The sequence below is a fragment of the Amblyomma mixtum genome, chromosome 9 (genome assembly GCF_055824585.1).
Source record: "Amblyomma mixtum isolate Tamu chromosome 9, ASM5582458v1, whole genome shotgun sequence".
Taxonomy (NCBI): domain Eukaryota; kingdom Metazoa; phylum Arthropoda; class Arachnida; order Ixodida; family Ixodidae; genus Amblyomma; species Amblyomma mixtum.
Window position 1 is genome coordinate 40,967,677 of NC_143020.1, and position 14,515 is coordinate 40,982,191.

The window sequence follows — 14,515 nt, forward strand, 5'->3', positions numbered from 1 at the left end:
GAGCGTTAAATACTGTTCCTGCTAAAACGTTTCTTAGTTTCTTATGAGCATGTGAACATGCTGACAGCAAGAAATTATTTTCGACAAGGACTTTACAAGATTGCTGTTCCCTGCTTCTTTTTTAGAGCGCAACCTAAAGCCGTATATGCAAGAGCTATTCTGAAAATGTCTCCTACACGCGAAAAGCCTTAATGGAGAGGCCGCTAGCACCGTCTACGGAACCGACGCAGCAGCTGTGGCAAGCGAAATTATGTTTTGCGAATACAATTGCTCTTCAGTGTTCTGTGTGCTGTACGTGTGTTCGCTGTCATATGTGAATGCTTGTCGTGTTGAAAAAAAAAAGTCAGCATTGTCAACAGCGCAGCTATGTCAACTGCCCGGACCACCGCCCGTTGATTTCCAGTTCACCGTCCGCTGTTCCAGCTGCAGGCGCAAAACTGCCGCGAAATACTCCATGACGTATATATCTTATCTGAATATAATTACCTGCGTTCCAACCCTTGCTTTAAAAGGAAAAAAAATCTATTTAGCGTAGCCAATTCAGAAGCCTAAAAGGGCAAAACAGGTGATTTGGTGTCACAAATGTCACTCATTGACTGCTGATGCATGCCTTTGCAAAATAAGCTCCAAAGGGCTAACGCATTCCTGGTATGTAGGGTTCATCGGGTTTACCGATCACTGGGGTGATCTAAATTGGGCAGTCGTCCTTTCGAAGCCGGGAATGTGCGGTGTATGTAGTTCTGTAGGAGTCCGTTGAACACTGTACTGCTCGTTATCCTGTCAGAGTTGGGGTGGTAATGAAACGGATTTTGTCTGACATTGTCAGGTACGGACTCATCAGGTAAGTTCGGTCATTTTTCGAATACTCAGGGTCAAAATTGCAATAAATGACCAAAATAACAGGAAATCGTTGCTAACTTATCTTACAAGGCATTTTATTGGAGTGTATATGAAGAGTTAAGAACAATTTGAATGTATAGACCACATCTTGACATCCTTGTGTACAGAGGTGCACTGAATTGAGATGGGACATCACCACGGGTTAAACATCACCTTTATATTATGGTGTATAAGTATGCCTTTCCTCCAACCATCGCAATGGGTTCTAACAATGGTTGGTGTGCGGTGTACGAAGAAAACCACAAAGGTTTGTGGTGGAAGGTGTAGGGAAGACTCTGGCAATCCGGTAAATAAGGACTGCAGAATTCTCGTTGAAAAGTGCGACTCGCATTTCTCATCTCGGGATCTAATAGGTTTTGGAGGGGACTTTGAGAGAGAAATGTAGTGTCCTGAGTGTTTTCGGCGGTATCCGAATAATATCTAATTGAGGCATCTTATGTGAGGCACTTTTTAAAGCCTTTTTGCAAGTATCGTGTCTTCTAAACTTTGCTGTGAATACCTTTTTCTTAAGACGGCGCAGTGCAGAATATATCACTATTAGCGACAGCTCGCTATTCTCTAGGGGTCTTCTTTCTTGGTCTTCACCACAGATTATGCTTCATGAGAAATGAAGAATATTATCCAGTTTTCCGTACTTCCTTTTCCGTGCACGGCTCCGTTTATATAAAAGGGTACAGATCTTAATCATGTGTTCTATTGGCCTGACAGCTAGTCCAGTAGCATGATCTAGTACATTGTACAGCTCAGGAGCAAGTGGCTTCGTGTTTTGAGGCGTAAGGGTTTTGAAACTAGTAACCTTTAGAATATTAGCTTCTTAGTGGCGTAAAATCATTATTTTTAGTATTATTTTGCGCGGTCTTTTTTGTTTTGATCCGCTTTTATTCTCTTCTGCTACTTATAAATCTCTGAAGAATGGGGCCCGCGAGATCGCATTCTTGTTCCATGTCTCAATACTGATTTATGGTACTGACACTGGAAATCGAGAGCTGCAGTTTACAGAAAAGCTCAATAAAGTAGGAAAGACATGTCGGTTGAAAGTTTTCTTACAAACACTGTGCTACGACAAGTTAAACTATTTGTCAGCAATGACTCCGTGTCATCGCTGGACTTATCACGCGCTCTTTGGAACCTCAATGGTTAGGTCTTCCCGAATGGAAGCGGCGCAGTGTTTTAGGCTCAGTAAATGAGTGTATTTTGAACAAAGGTGCTTGACAGCATTCCTTAAAAAAAGCTGCGAAAGTGAAGACGATGATTATATGGAGGCCCCTTTGCAGCTGCCCCTTATGTGGCGGCCTCTTTGTTTTCCGCTGGTAAAATAAAGCGAATGCGATCTGACCGGGAAAGGAGTGAACGCAGAACTGAACCGCAGGAGTGAAATAAAAATAAGATTAAGAAACAGGTTCTGTGCATTTTGGAAGGTTCTGCGCATTTTGCACTTTTTTCCAGCTATGATGTACATCAGGAAACGGACGCTTAAACTAGCGCTATTTATTTGCTGTCGCATGTTACGCGAAAACATCCGGGTTTCAATAGGAATTTGAAGCTGGCGTTCATAACAGCCTTAGTAGTCTGCGCATATTTGAAAACGCTAGTAACCTCGGCCCAGGGGCACATCGAATTTTTTGCATTACGCACGCCATTAAAAAAACCACATCGCCACAACGTGGGCGCAGCAAACCGTAATAACGAACTTCATTGAGTGACATACTCATCACCTTGCATCTCCTGCACCCTGACTTGGACCAGAGGAGACCACCACTGCTTGGACGGCAAGGACGGTCACGCTAAAACAGCCCGTCGAACATCGCGTCAGAGTATATATTGCTGGGAATACGCCAACAGCCGCTTGGTGTTTGAATCACAAGGCAATTTACCAATCTCCATAAAAAGAAAACTATACAGCACTTGTATCTTACTGGTACTCACCTATGGGGCAGAAACGTGGAGGGTAACGAAAAGGCTTCAGCTTGAGTTAAGGACAACACAGCGAGGTATGAAAAGAAAAAATGATAGGTGTAACGTCAAGAGACCGGAAGCGGGCGGAATGGGTGAGGGAACCACCGCTAGTTAATGACGTCCTAGTCGATATGAAAAGGAACAAATGGGCTTGGACTGGTGCTTAAGGATAACGGATTGGATTCTAAGAGAAGGCAACCATAGCAAGTGGCGGCAGAAATTTAGGTGGGCGGATGAGGTTAAGAATTTTGCGGAGATGCGTTAGGCGCAGTTGGCAAAGGAGAGAGCTAATTGGAGAGCCATCAGAAAGGCCTTTGCCCTGCTATGGTCGCAGTGAGGCTGCCGCTGATGATGACGATGGACTATATTTATGGTGTGCACAGGAATTAAAATGCAGTGAACAAATATTTTTCCGGCAGGGACGATCACTGAGTAATCCAGGCACCTGTTTTCGCCTAAGTGAAGTGCGGCCACTTTCGAGAGGAATTCTCTGCTAACACGCTCTGTCGTATGCCAGAAGAACATTCACTCCTTGTACAGGAAGCGCAGTGCAGGTGTCGTACAGCCAAGAAGTAACAAAAGCTTTACATTACAAATATGTTGGTATTTCGCCTGGTAGGCTAGTATAGCGCAAGAATAAATGTTCGGATGAACGGCCACAAACATTATGTCGGCGCAGCTATATAAGCTTCCACAATTTTCTCGGAATAAGGTATCGTCGAAAGCAAACGTCGCCTCAAGAACACCAGCTTCACAAATATTTTAGCGTGTATAAAGTGCAGGTAGAGTTGTCGTGATGTTCTAAGTCTTGATTGCACTGCTTCACCGAAGGAGGGAACCGGCAAATCTGAGAATATTGAAACCTCCCAGAAAAATAATGGCTGAAACCAGTTTTGTTATTGCTCATGACAGTTATAACATGAATTTTAGAGTGCCAAGTTCACTGTCCAATCTTACCGAGCTAAAATGAGAGGCACCGTAATCTGTTCTTCAAAGATTTGCTTTTCTTTTAAGTACAAAGAAATATGCGCACCTGTGTACAAGTCTCTAAATCATGATCGTTATGTTTCGCGTGCAGAGAGCTGCAGACCAGCTGCCACATTCGTTGTGTCTCGGCGTTAACCTGTGTGGAGACGATGCATCTCAAAGAGCCCGTAGAAGAAGTCGACAATGACCAGACGACCGCTAGATCTCAGGAAAGCCTCAAAATTGTGGACCTGCCCGCTGAGCGCTATGCATCGAGTCACAAACCGCAATGGATGTACAGCCTTTCTGTCCTTGATTGCAGCTGGGCATCGTTCTCGAAAGTACCAGACGCGTCTCAGCAGTTCCTCGATGTGGGCTGCGGACCGGGAGACTTCGCACGGGAGGTCCTTTTTCCTCGTTGCCTGCCGTGGCGCAGGATCGTCGGCATCGACTGTTCTGAGGAAATGATCGATTATGCTCAACGTCACTCGACCGGCGAGAGACTTGAGTTCCGCCAGCTGGACATATGTTCGGATGTTTCAGGCTTCTTGGAAGAGTTCGGCCACTTTGATCGGATATATTCCTTCTTTTGCCTCAACTGGGTTGTAGACCTGACTGCAGCCTGCAGGAATATAGCCAAGCTCTTGACACCAAACGGCGAATGCCTGCTTGTGTACTGCGCGTCGGTTGAGGGTGGAGACATCTGGAGGGGCCTAGCAAATATGGATCGTTGGGCTAAATATTCCGAGGTAAGTGCAAAATGCTTGTTATGACCGCAGCGATGTTTTAAGAAGAGACAGAGGCTAATAACCTGAGCTTCCGTAATAGCAATTTTACTGAGTCACGCAGACAGCAAAGTTGACAGAACAGGAAAATGTTTGTAGTGGAAGGTGTATTAGCATACATAAGCCATTTTAGGTGGTACAATGGCAGCCGTAACGCAAAACGCTTTTGAGGTTCAGGTGGTGACCGAGCAGTGATGCAGTTACCGCGCCATTCTGTTCCTCGAAAGAAACCGGTGGCTATTACTCCTTTCCCGCGAACGGGAAAGGGTGAAAGCACATGGACCCTTTCGACTCAGACGAAACGCGGCCGCCGCGGTGAAATTTTGGGTCAGAGTTCTCCACCTCAAATGGTCAGGCGCCTTAAAAACTGAACGACTAAGCCACCATTGCAGATCGAGCATGATGGTACTATGTTGCGAAATTAGCAAACCTCGCCATTTGCAGGCACTTTCCGTAGAGCTGCGGGCTCCCCTAGGTATACGAGGCTTCCCTCTAGGACCCGCTTCTTGCACGAAATGTCGGCCTAATGAGTTTCAAAAAAGTACTGTTTTTGGTTTATTATGAGAGTCCGTTCAAGTTATCTCTGAAACTAGCATTGCTAAATTTAATGCGACTTAAGATTTGACACTTATGCTGATTGAAGGTTATTGTTGCAGTTGGAATCGGTTTATTTACAGGTGAACGTCCTTCACGCGTCTTTAGTTTCGTCCTCCTTCAAAACGAAGCCCGTTGCTTTGTTCTCTTCCGACGCGATTGCGTCGTGGCGCGTGACAGTTTCCCCCTGCCAGACGACTCTCGTCCTCAAGCCATTCAGGACTACCGAGAGTGGGAACGCTTGAGAGGAGCCACACGGGCTACTTGGGCTGGGTCTTCCGTCAACGGCGATCGTTTGCAGCAGCTTTGGAAATGATGTAGCTTACATCGCTCATTCGACTGACAACGACGAAGGGACCAGAATACTTAAACTAAAACTTCTGACACAAATCACACTTGCTCAATGGCCTCCAGTGCCGCAGAAAACCCCCTGGGACTATTACAGCCGCAACCTGGCTCTTGTCATAGTGCTTTTTCGATGGGAGTTGAGAAGCAAAGTGCGCAAGCGGGCCAGTAACCGAGTTTCTTTAGCGGGACATAGTAACTGCTAGATGGAAGTGTCTTCGTGAAACGCGAAGGAAAAAAATGGTGCCCAGAAACGCGCGCGGCATTCTGACAGAGAGGAGGTAGAAAGGGAATATCCGGTGACCTCATGCTTCGCGGTGCTGTATGCTAAGGAGCCCGGCGTCCCAGTTCTGGTGATCGGATGTCCAATAGATGCACAGCATATATGGGACATCGCTTTTTGCGCTGTGTAAGGCCGCTGTCTGTGCATGGTGGGGCGTGGAGTAGGGCAGTTATAGCCGTACAACCTAAGTAGCTCTTAAGTAGCTCTTCCACGACGTTAGCAGTAAACTGCCAGCCCCGGTCGCCGATGATATCACGGGGAGCACCATGAAGAAGGATGATAGCGCGTAGCAGAAAAGATGACGCATCACTTGCCTTCGCTGACAGAGGTGCTGAAGTTTGCACATAACTTGTCAAATAGTCGACACATTATAATCCAGGGCTGTCTTCTGAAGACTTAGGAATGGGGCTAAGCAGATCGACGCCTTTTCAACAGGCGCCATTAATGGCTTCACCTGCTCTAGAAGGCCTGCAGGAGGGGCTGTGTTTGGCTTTAAACGTTGACATTCGGGATAGCTTGCGACGTGTTGTTTAATGGTTTTCACCACGATGGACAGATGACTGTCACACTCGAAACGACATATTGAAGCAAGCACGGAGACAAAGCATGTGTGCTGAAATTTGATTAGTGTATTGCAAGGAATTATGCAGACTTGGGTACGACTAGTGTCAGAAGCCCGTCTGTCTCACGGTCCAAATACGATGAATGATATTGTTGTAGCTCGAAGTGATTAAGAGTTTTGCACGAAAATTCGATCGAATTCCTCATTGCCAATTGATGATCACGAATGATCAGCATATATGGTGGTCTCCCCAAATCATTTTAAGAGTTTGGCCTGTACGCCCGTTGCAGAGTAAGACTGAACTTGGTGGACCGCCATGAATTGCTTCTCTACATTCCACCAGTCATGCATTTTAAGAAACCTGAACTTCGTGTGTAACGGACACAAAGAGCACTACAATTTTTATGTACGCATTCTCATTCCTTCTTGTGTTCAGTGCATGATTTTCAGCGTCGACTTTGCGCTCCGTTATTCATTTCATTTTCGCCAGCCAGTTGCATGCAGTTCTGTGGCACAGGCACAAAATATATAGGAGACGACATCTTTACAAGAGATTACGATGCCACTAACCACCGTACTTTTTCATGTAACCTCACAGCCTCCCGTATCTACACGTAAACCTTTGCCTGTTTTCTTCTGTATACGCTATGGCACCCAATGCAAAAACAGGATTTCATGACGACATGGTATCATTTTCCCTACCGTTCTTTTTGATGTTGCTAATATGAGCTTGTTCGTTATTTTTTACGCTGCCCCCTTTCTGTCTCTGTAAGAGTATTATCAATTTTTTGACAGGCGCTGTTGAAGTTCATTCCTGATACGCAAGACATGAACGACAAGAACGAACTGCTGGAATTCATGGCGCGACTCCTACACGAGGCGGGCCTCCATCCAAGTTTGCTGAAAGCTCCGCAGTCCACCTTTCTGCATGAGTGGAGTGAGGACGAGCTACTAGGTATGCAAGAGAAAGTACATCACCAATATTACTGAGTTATATCGCGCAGAAAAGTGTAACGAGCGCAATTCCAACATTTCTGCAGCAATATACAATAGGCAACTTTGTAAAAAGTTATCCTTCTTGAACATTCCGCTAACCTTTTTGGGAGAGGTGCAAAAATGGTAGAAAAATATATACCTGAAGAAATAGGCTTTGAGTTATAAGGTTTACGATCATCGTGACTAATGTTGACAAATGTACCCTCTGGAGGATTATTGGTAAATAGTATAAAAGCACCAGGATCGACTGAACCCTCCAAAGCATGTGGAATGCATCATTTCGCTCTCACTAGTCTGATAATGTGCCTGCCAGCTGACCACCTGCCTGATGCAGGCAGTAGTGTTAAGTTGTTCACATCAAGCTGTTCATGCAGCACCTCGTGAAGTATGCTGTCCTGTGCTACATCACGCCTCATCATTCTCTCCGAACTTGTCTCACGCTCGTGACGAAAGGACAACGAGAAATTTTCGCACATCAACCACCATAGCAGACCACAAGCACATAGCCAATGTAGCGCAACTGATCAAAAGAGGGTGCCATACAGTGCATTTCTTCACTTAAAGCTTGAAACGTTAATCGTAACCAGTAAAAGGTGTTGTTTCCTCTATTCTCCTGCGCAGCCGCTCATCTTGGAGCCCTTCCAATTGCCAAGATGATCAGTCCAGAAGAAAAACCCGAGCTCGTGAGCGCCCTCAGGGACCAGATCCGGATAGTGCATGGCCCCAACGCTGACAAGGAACGTTAAAGAATGTTCGTCATCAAGGCGTCGAGGGCAGGACCATAGATGGTTACTATACACCGAACTATGTAACCATTCTGTTCATTATTGGTAGAGAAATGTGAGAATTAGATGGAATACCCAAATGTCACGCATACTTGCATGAATGTAACGCTCAGCTGAAGAAAAGCATAATCGAAACGTTGAAAGATAAGAAAGTGAGAGATATAGCAGAAGTATTTACACGATGGTAATAAAACAGGATGAATACCTTATCAACCCTTGTAACGCACTTACGAAGAAGGAATACAGCTATTTGAAATTTGTCTTTTAGAAAAAAATTGTTATTGTGCTTCTTCCTTCTTCTTTCTAGAAGAAGCCTTTACCCGCTGATGAAAAAATGCACAGATGGAAGTAAGCAGTCATCATGTTTTTATTCTCTGCTTTTAGATGTCTATTTTCTATTTTATTCTATTTTAGTCTATTTTAGATGTCACTTAAGTTTTCCTGCTGATGAACGCGATTTACAAACTGTCAAAAGATAGAAATACGAAAGCGCGAAAATTAACACCGCGGTGTAAGAGCAAGGCTGTTGTATTAAGTAATGAAACTTCATATTTTGCGCCAGTACATATGCAAGACGTGGGCTGCTTAAATTGACAAAGGCAGATTCAAAAACGGCACATGAACGGTTAAGCGCAATCTACCAACTCAGACTTTTATTCCACTCCTGTGGAAAAAAGCGAAACAAGAGCCCGTGACATAAGAAGATAAATGAAGATAGTGGACGCCATCTGTTCCCCTTAGAAAAAATGAACCAAAAACAACCTAGTTGCCTCTGACCCTCAAATGAACGGATACCCTACCTCCTTCATTTCCGTATTATAAAGAACCAAAAACCACTCACCGACAACGAAAATAATTTCCCATCTGGACCCAGCGCAAGTTTACTGCAAAATCGCGTTTGCATTTCTTATGTATAAGGAGTGAGTTAAACCTTAGGGCGTATTCTCGAAAAGGAAGGGGTACAAACCCCGCACAAACTACTTCATCCATCGGGCGCAACGCTCCTATACGCCCACGGGATGCTTCCCGCGTCCTCCCGATAACTTATTCAGGCATTGATTCAACAAGTAGAGCATATATCCATCTATTTCTACGACCACAAAGCTTCCTTCACGATGATCAAGAAGAGTTAGTGGAGTGTTTCTTGAAGAAAAATTAGGCGTGAAAAATAACAAATTGTCTGTAATTGTACATACATTTCTTGCTCGAATTGTTTGCCTCAATATATTGAAAGCTAAAACAGCTGATGAGCTGCGCTCAAATTTCGCAGTATGAAGTAACGCAAACGTCGGCACCTTTTTTAAAATTACATTAAATCACCGAGCTAGTATTCGTTCATTAGCACGCAACAGCTGACTCTTCAAGGTTGTTACTAAGAAAAATAATTCAAGTTCTTCTTAATTAATGGAAGTCCTCATAGTGTTTCAAATCGGTTGGATCTCTGCTGTATGAAGTTACTAATAAACAGTTTTCATGCGGATCACAAAAAATGTCTTCTTTTTTTACGAGTGCTCTATCAAGGAAATCTTGATATCTTAAACCGTTTCAAATATTTAGGCCTAACAGTTACAAACAACTTGAGCTGGTGCACCCATATCGATATTATCTGCGCTACTGTTGCGGCATGCTCGGTTTTTCTGAGACAGCCTCAAATACGGCTCGTCCGACGTGTCACTTCTGGCATCTAACTCGTTCATCAGACCTCGGTTTCAATAAGCATCAGAGAATTCGGATCCTTTCACTAAGAAAGACATTACCATGTTTGAACGAATACAAAGAACAGCACTTCCTTTTATGTTGGTACCATAATCATGATTCGCCAACTGAATTAAAGAGATTTTATATTGTGAAGTCCTGAGTCCTGAGAGTCCAAGTGAAAGTTAGTCTGGTCAAAACCGGCCGTAGAACGCTATCATTACTAGTTCCGAATTAAGCCTTCAGCACTCCTGCAGCCTTCATAATCTGGAATCGGAAGGCTTTACCACCTCTTACATAATTTCCGTAATTTACCTGTACAAACAACTTTCCAAGGACTAAATTCGGACAAAACAATCTACTATCTAATGTATTTCCATCGAAATATGTTCTTACTCCGACTGAAAAAACTCTTTACTGATGATATTCGTCGTTAATTCGTCACAACTTTTTGTTGTAGTGCGTGGTTCATCAGACGCGCGCGTTCATGCCAAGGAGCAGGCAAGTTTCCAGGGGCGAAAGCGGCGTTTATTCCCGCATGTTCGTCGGTACGTGACTGGCCGAGATAAGCCCGCCCGTAGGTTGCGACGCACGCCTTTTATTCGTTTTTGGCGCGCCTGCGCATTAGCGACGGCGGCGATAGCCGGACACCACATCCCTCCCCTTTTGTACTGGCTAATTTAACAAGCTAAACTCCAGATTGGTATCTGTCCGGTGGTCGACGGTCTCTGGTCGGGTATCGTCTTGCACCCGCCGTCTGGAACTCTTGCGAAGCGGCAGGACCACCGGTGGTAGGGGCGGAGGATGTCACTGGGTCGACGCTTGGTGGAAACGCCAGGAACTCGTCTCCCTCCTGGTTAGATGCCTCGCGGTCCGGATCCGTGGTCCGCGCGAGCAGCTGGTCCTTGTGACGACGCCAGGTGAAACTGCCTGCAGGCCTTGAAACGATGCTTGAGGTCCGCCTGGATGGACGGCCACCACACGTAGCTACGCGCCAGTTGCTTGCTGCGCACGATGCCTGGGTGCCCTTCGTGGAGTTCGTCCTGCAGCAAGTTGCGCAACTTTTCCGGCACGATCACTCGCATTCCGAACATGATGCAGCCTTGGTGAACTGTGAGCTCGTTGCGTCGTAGAAATTGACGACTCCCAGAAACGACTGCAGCTGCTGCTTGTCTTTAGGGGCTGGAGTCTTGAGGAGTGCGCCAACCTTCTCCGTCGTTGCCGAGATGCCTCGAGCGCCGATTCTGTGTCCAAGGTAGCGAAGGTCCTTGTAATGTTGTTCAGGTTCCAGATTTTCGCCCACTCCAGCCGGACGGCGCGGAGCCACTCCCGGCCCAGTAAAGGTGGTCCCTTGTGGTCTACGACTTAGAGTGGAAGAATTGCAGAATGGTCGCCGTGCTGCACGTTGACCGAAGAGACCCCCTGGGGTCGTACCAGTGCTCCTGTGTAAGTACGAAGTTTAACTGTAGTAGGCTCCAGTACAGCCGAAGGAAAGAGCTGTCGGAACTGAGTCTTTGACATGACGGAAACAGCCGCTCCCGTGTCCAACTCCATGTTCACCAAGACGCCGTTGATGGTCATCAGTACGGTGACAGGGCCGCACTGAGCTGCCGACCCGCCGTTAAGACTGAGGATCGAAGCTTTCCGAGACACAACTGTCAGCACCTTCACATTCTTTTTCATTTGCTTTTCTTGCAAAACGTCTTACCACTGCTTCTGCAGGCTCTCTGGATATGCCCTTTTTTGTTGCATCTGAAACAGGTGGCGTCCAAGTGAGGGCATGCTTCATTCGTGTGTTTTGGCGAACCACAGCGAAAACAGCTTTTGCGTGTTTTCTGCGCTTCAGCCTGCACCTTGTGCACAGCGCTGACTGCGGCGTCGGTGCCGCGTGCTTCAGCAGCGCTCTTCTTAGCCGCTTCCATTGCAAGAGACCTCTCCACCGCTTTCTGGAACGTAAGCTTGCTATCTTCCGTCAAAAGCACTCGCTGAATGTCTTCTCGTAGCAGGCTACACACGATGCGGTCCCGAAGGGACTCGTCAAGGGCGCTTCCAAACTCGCACGTTTGCGAGAGATTACGAAGCTCGGGATCATAACTAGATATGGACTCGCCTTCTCGTTGACACATCCGGTGAAACTTGGCCCGTTCTCCAATGACGGACGGCTTCGGGGACAGGTGGTCACTCAAAACTTTATTGAGGACAATGAAACTTTTCGTAGCAGGCAGGTCTGGAGCAGTTAATGGCTTCAACACTCCGTAGGTCTTCGGACCGATAATGCTCAAGAAGGCGTGTACTTTGTCGCCATCGGGTACTCCGTTGACAAACAAGAACGACGTGAGCCGCTCTTCGTACGAAGCCCAATCGCTGGCGGACTCGTCGAAGGGTTCAAGCTGGTACAGTCGCCCAGCGAAGTGCGTCACTGCTGCCTCGGCCCCAGTCATGACGACAGTCACCGGCTCCGCACACTGCAAAAACGATAGTCTTCTTTCCGGAGTGAAATTCGGAAACCCTTGCCTTCCAAACTGAAGAACGCTGTCTTCTATCCCATCCTCGTCGTCAATTGTTGTAGTGACTGGTTCATCAGACGCGCGCGTTCATGAGCGCGCGTTCCTGCGAAGGAGCAGGCAAGTTGCGTGCTGTTGGGACTGGGCCTCCGAGCCAAGAAACGGTCGAGCGGTCGAGGCGACGGTGAGTCAAATTATTTTTACGTACAGTATGTACAAGGGCTTTTACATGGTAGATACAAGGGCCAAGAGCACCACTGGCTTGCACAAAGAAGAAGGGCGGCCCCGGCGGCGAGTGTACCTCCGGCGTGATGGCTCTTCTGCTGCCCGTGTGCTGCGCGGGTTGTTGTTGCGACTGAGAGAAGGATGAAAAGGAAATTGCACGGGCCTGCCAACTGGCTCCAGCCGAGCCACCACCGCTGCCACGTGCAGATAGAGGAGAGTTCAAAGATAAGAGGAAAAAGAAAAAGGGAAGAAAAGACGCGCGCCGCAGCAACAACCGCGTCCGCCGAAGCGGACGCTGGCTGAAAAAACAGATAAGCGGCCGTAGCCACGATTCGTCACCACCTCCGCTGCGCGGGTTCAGCGCGCCTCCGTTTTTATAGCCGCCGGTGTCCGTTGCGGCAGCCAGCAGTCCAAATCCTCCAATCACGTCACGGCACTGGCCACCGTTCAAATTAGACGAATGGTCGAGAGGCGCCCGGCCGTTGAATGCTTGCAGACAGGAACGGGCGGCCGGCGAAGCGTCGTAGTTTGAACCGACGGTGAGGAGTGGGAGGAGGAAGGGTCCGCGCCGGGCGCCGCGGCCAAGCGGGATGATTCACGCTGCAAGCCGCGACATGTCCGAGAGAGTCTGGTCTGGGCCTGCTTTGAGCGACGGCGGGCGCGCAGCGCTGGTTTCCAGAGAGGCCAGCCAGCGAAATGTGGGCGCCAGCACAACAGCACCACCGCCGCCAGACAATGCGCCACGAAGACGAGCTACTTCCGCGTGGCTCGGATGCGGGGCGAGCTCGTACACCAGGCTCCTCCAAGTTCTCGTCCGGTGTCCAGTCGCAGGTAGCTCCAGGCTCCTCTCCGTGAGCAGGTCCCACTCGTCAGGACACGATCACTGCTCCGCCGCCTTGTCGCCCAGGTGACTCGGCCAGCTTCGCTCGGTCCTTCGGAAGAGCTTGCTTCTCAGCATCTGTCGTTGATCGTTCTGCATGTTGCCAAGAACCGAACGACAACAGGCAACACCCAGCACGAGCAAGTGCCCTCTGTCACCCGTCAAAACACAAGACTCAAATTCACAAAACTCTGCTGGCTACATTTCTGTCCCCTTTTTGTTCCCTCTTCAACAAGAGAGACATGTGGCATACAAGAACTCTAAACTCAAAGTGTCAAACACATGTCACACACGTAATAAAATGAATGCAAAGTAAATTTGCTCTCTTGAGATCACTCGGCCAGGAAAACACCCAGCTGTGGTCACAAATGAGGGCATCAATTTTTTCCCCACTTTACGAACGAACTTAATAACCGCACGCGAAGTGACAAAATATGTCACGAGGAGGCGAAGGCAATCTTGCCTAGAACGCACAGCCTAGTGCGTCTGCGTTCGCGTTTACCTCGCTTCCAACGGACGTTAAATAATACTCGCTAACGTAGAAGCTAAAGTCTCTGTCTCTTTCACTGTGGCTGCGCTTTTCTCTCTCTCTCTGTACTTGTCTTTCAAGTTTCTACGGGCATAACGAGACGAGAACGAGTTGCTTTCAATGGCTTGCGACTTGTCCCTTTCATTGCGCTTCGCACGCCAGACGCGGCTTTCAATTGCGAGTGCCCAACGCTTCCAGTAGGACCATTCGTTCTTTTTTTTTGTTCGTGGTGGCGAGACCTCCCACGAGTCGTCCATTTCTCGCGCACCTTTTTGCCTCTCCGCTGAATGTGAAGTTCGCATCTACACGGCCTTTTGAATTCACGACTACCGAATAGAGTTATCCTGACACGCGGCTTTTCATCGCGATAACCCTGCTTGGCCGAGCGCTTAGACGGTTTCTTCTTGCCAATTTTCTTGCTCCTGTCACTGCGGCCTCGTACAATCTTTCGCTCTTTCAGCCGTACTCGCGTTTTCCCTGTGCGCGCGTGCCGCTTTCTGTGGGACCGCG

At 47.5% G+C, this 14,515-nt stretch overlaps 1 protein-coding gene and 1 pseudogene across 1 annotated transcript; one reads left to right on the top strand and one right to left on the bottom strand.

The window, feature by feature from the left end:
- Nucleotides 1–3,986: 3,986 nt before the first annotated feature.
- LOC149328826 (juvenile hormone acid O-methyltransferase-like) lies at nt 3,987–8,172 on the top strand (annotated as a pseudogene).
- A 3,060-nt stretch (nt 8,173–11,232) lies between these two features.
- LOC149328827 (uncharacterized) lies at nt 11,233–12,308 on the bottom strand. The gene is made up of 3 exons (XM_089559105.1): nt 11,721–12,308; nt 11,576–11,619; nt 11,233–11,494 (listed from the first exon to the last, which is right to left on the bottom strand). Exons 1-3 carry the CDS (start codon nt 12,306–12,308, stop codon nt 11,233–11,235), a joined length of 894 nt encoding a protein of 297 aa, XP_089415231.1.
- Nucleotides 12,309–14,515: the final 2,207 nt, after the last annotated feature.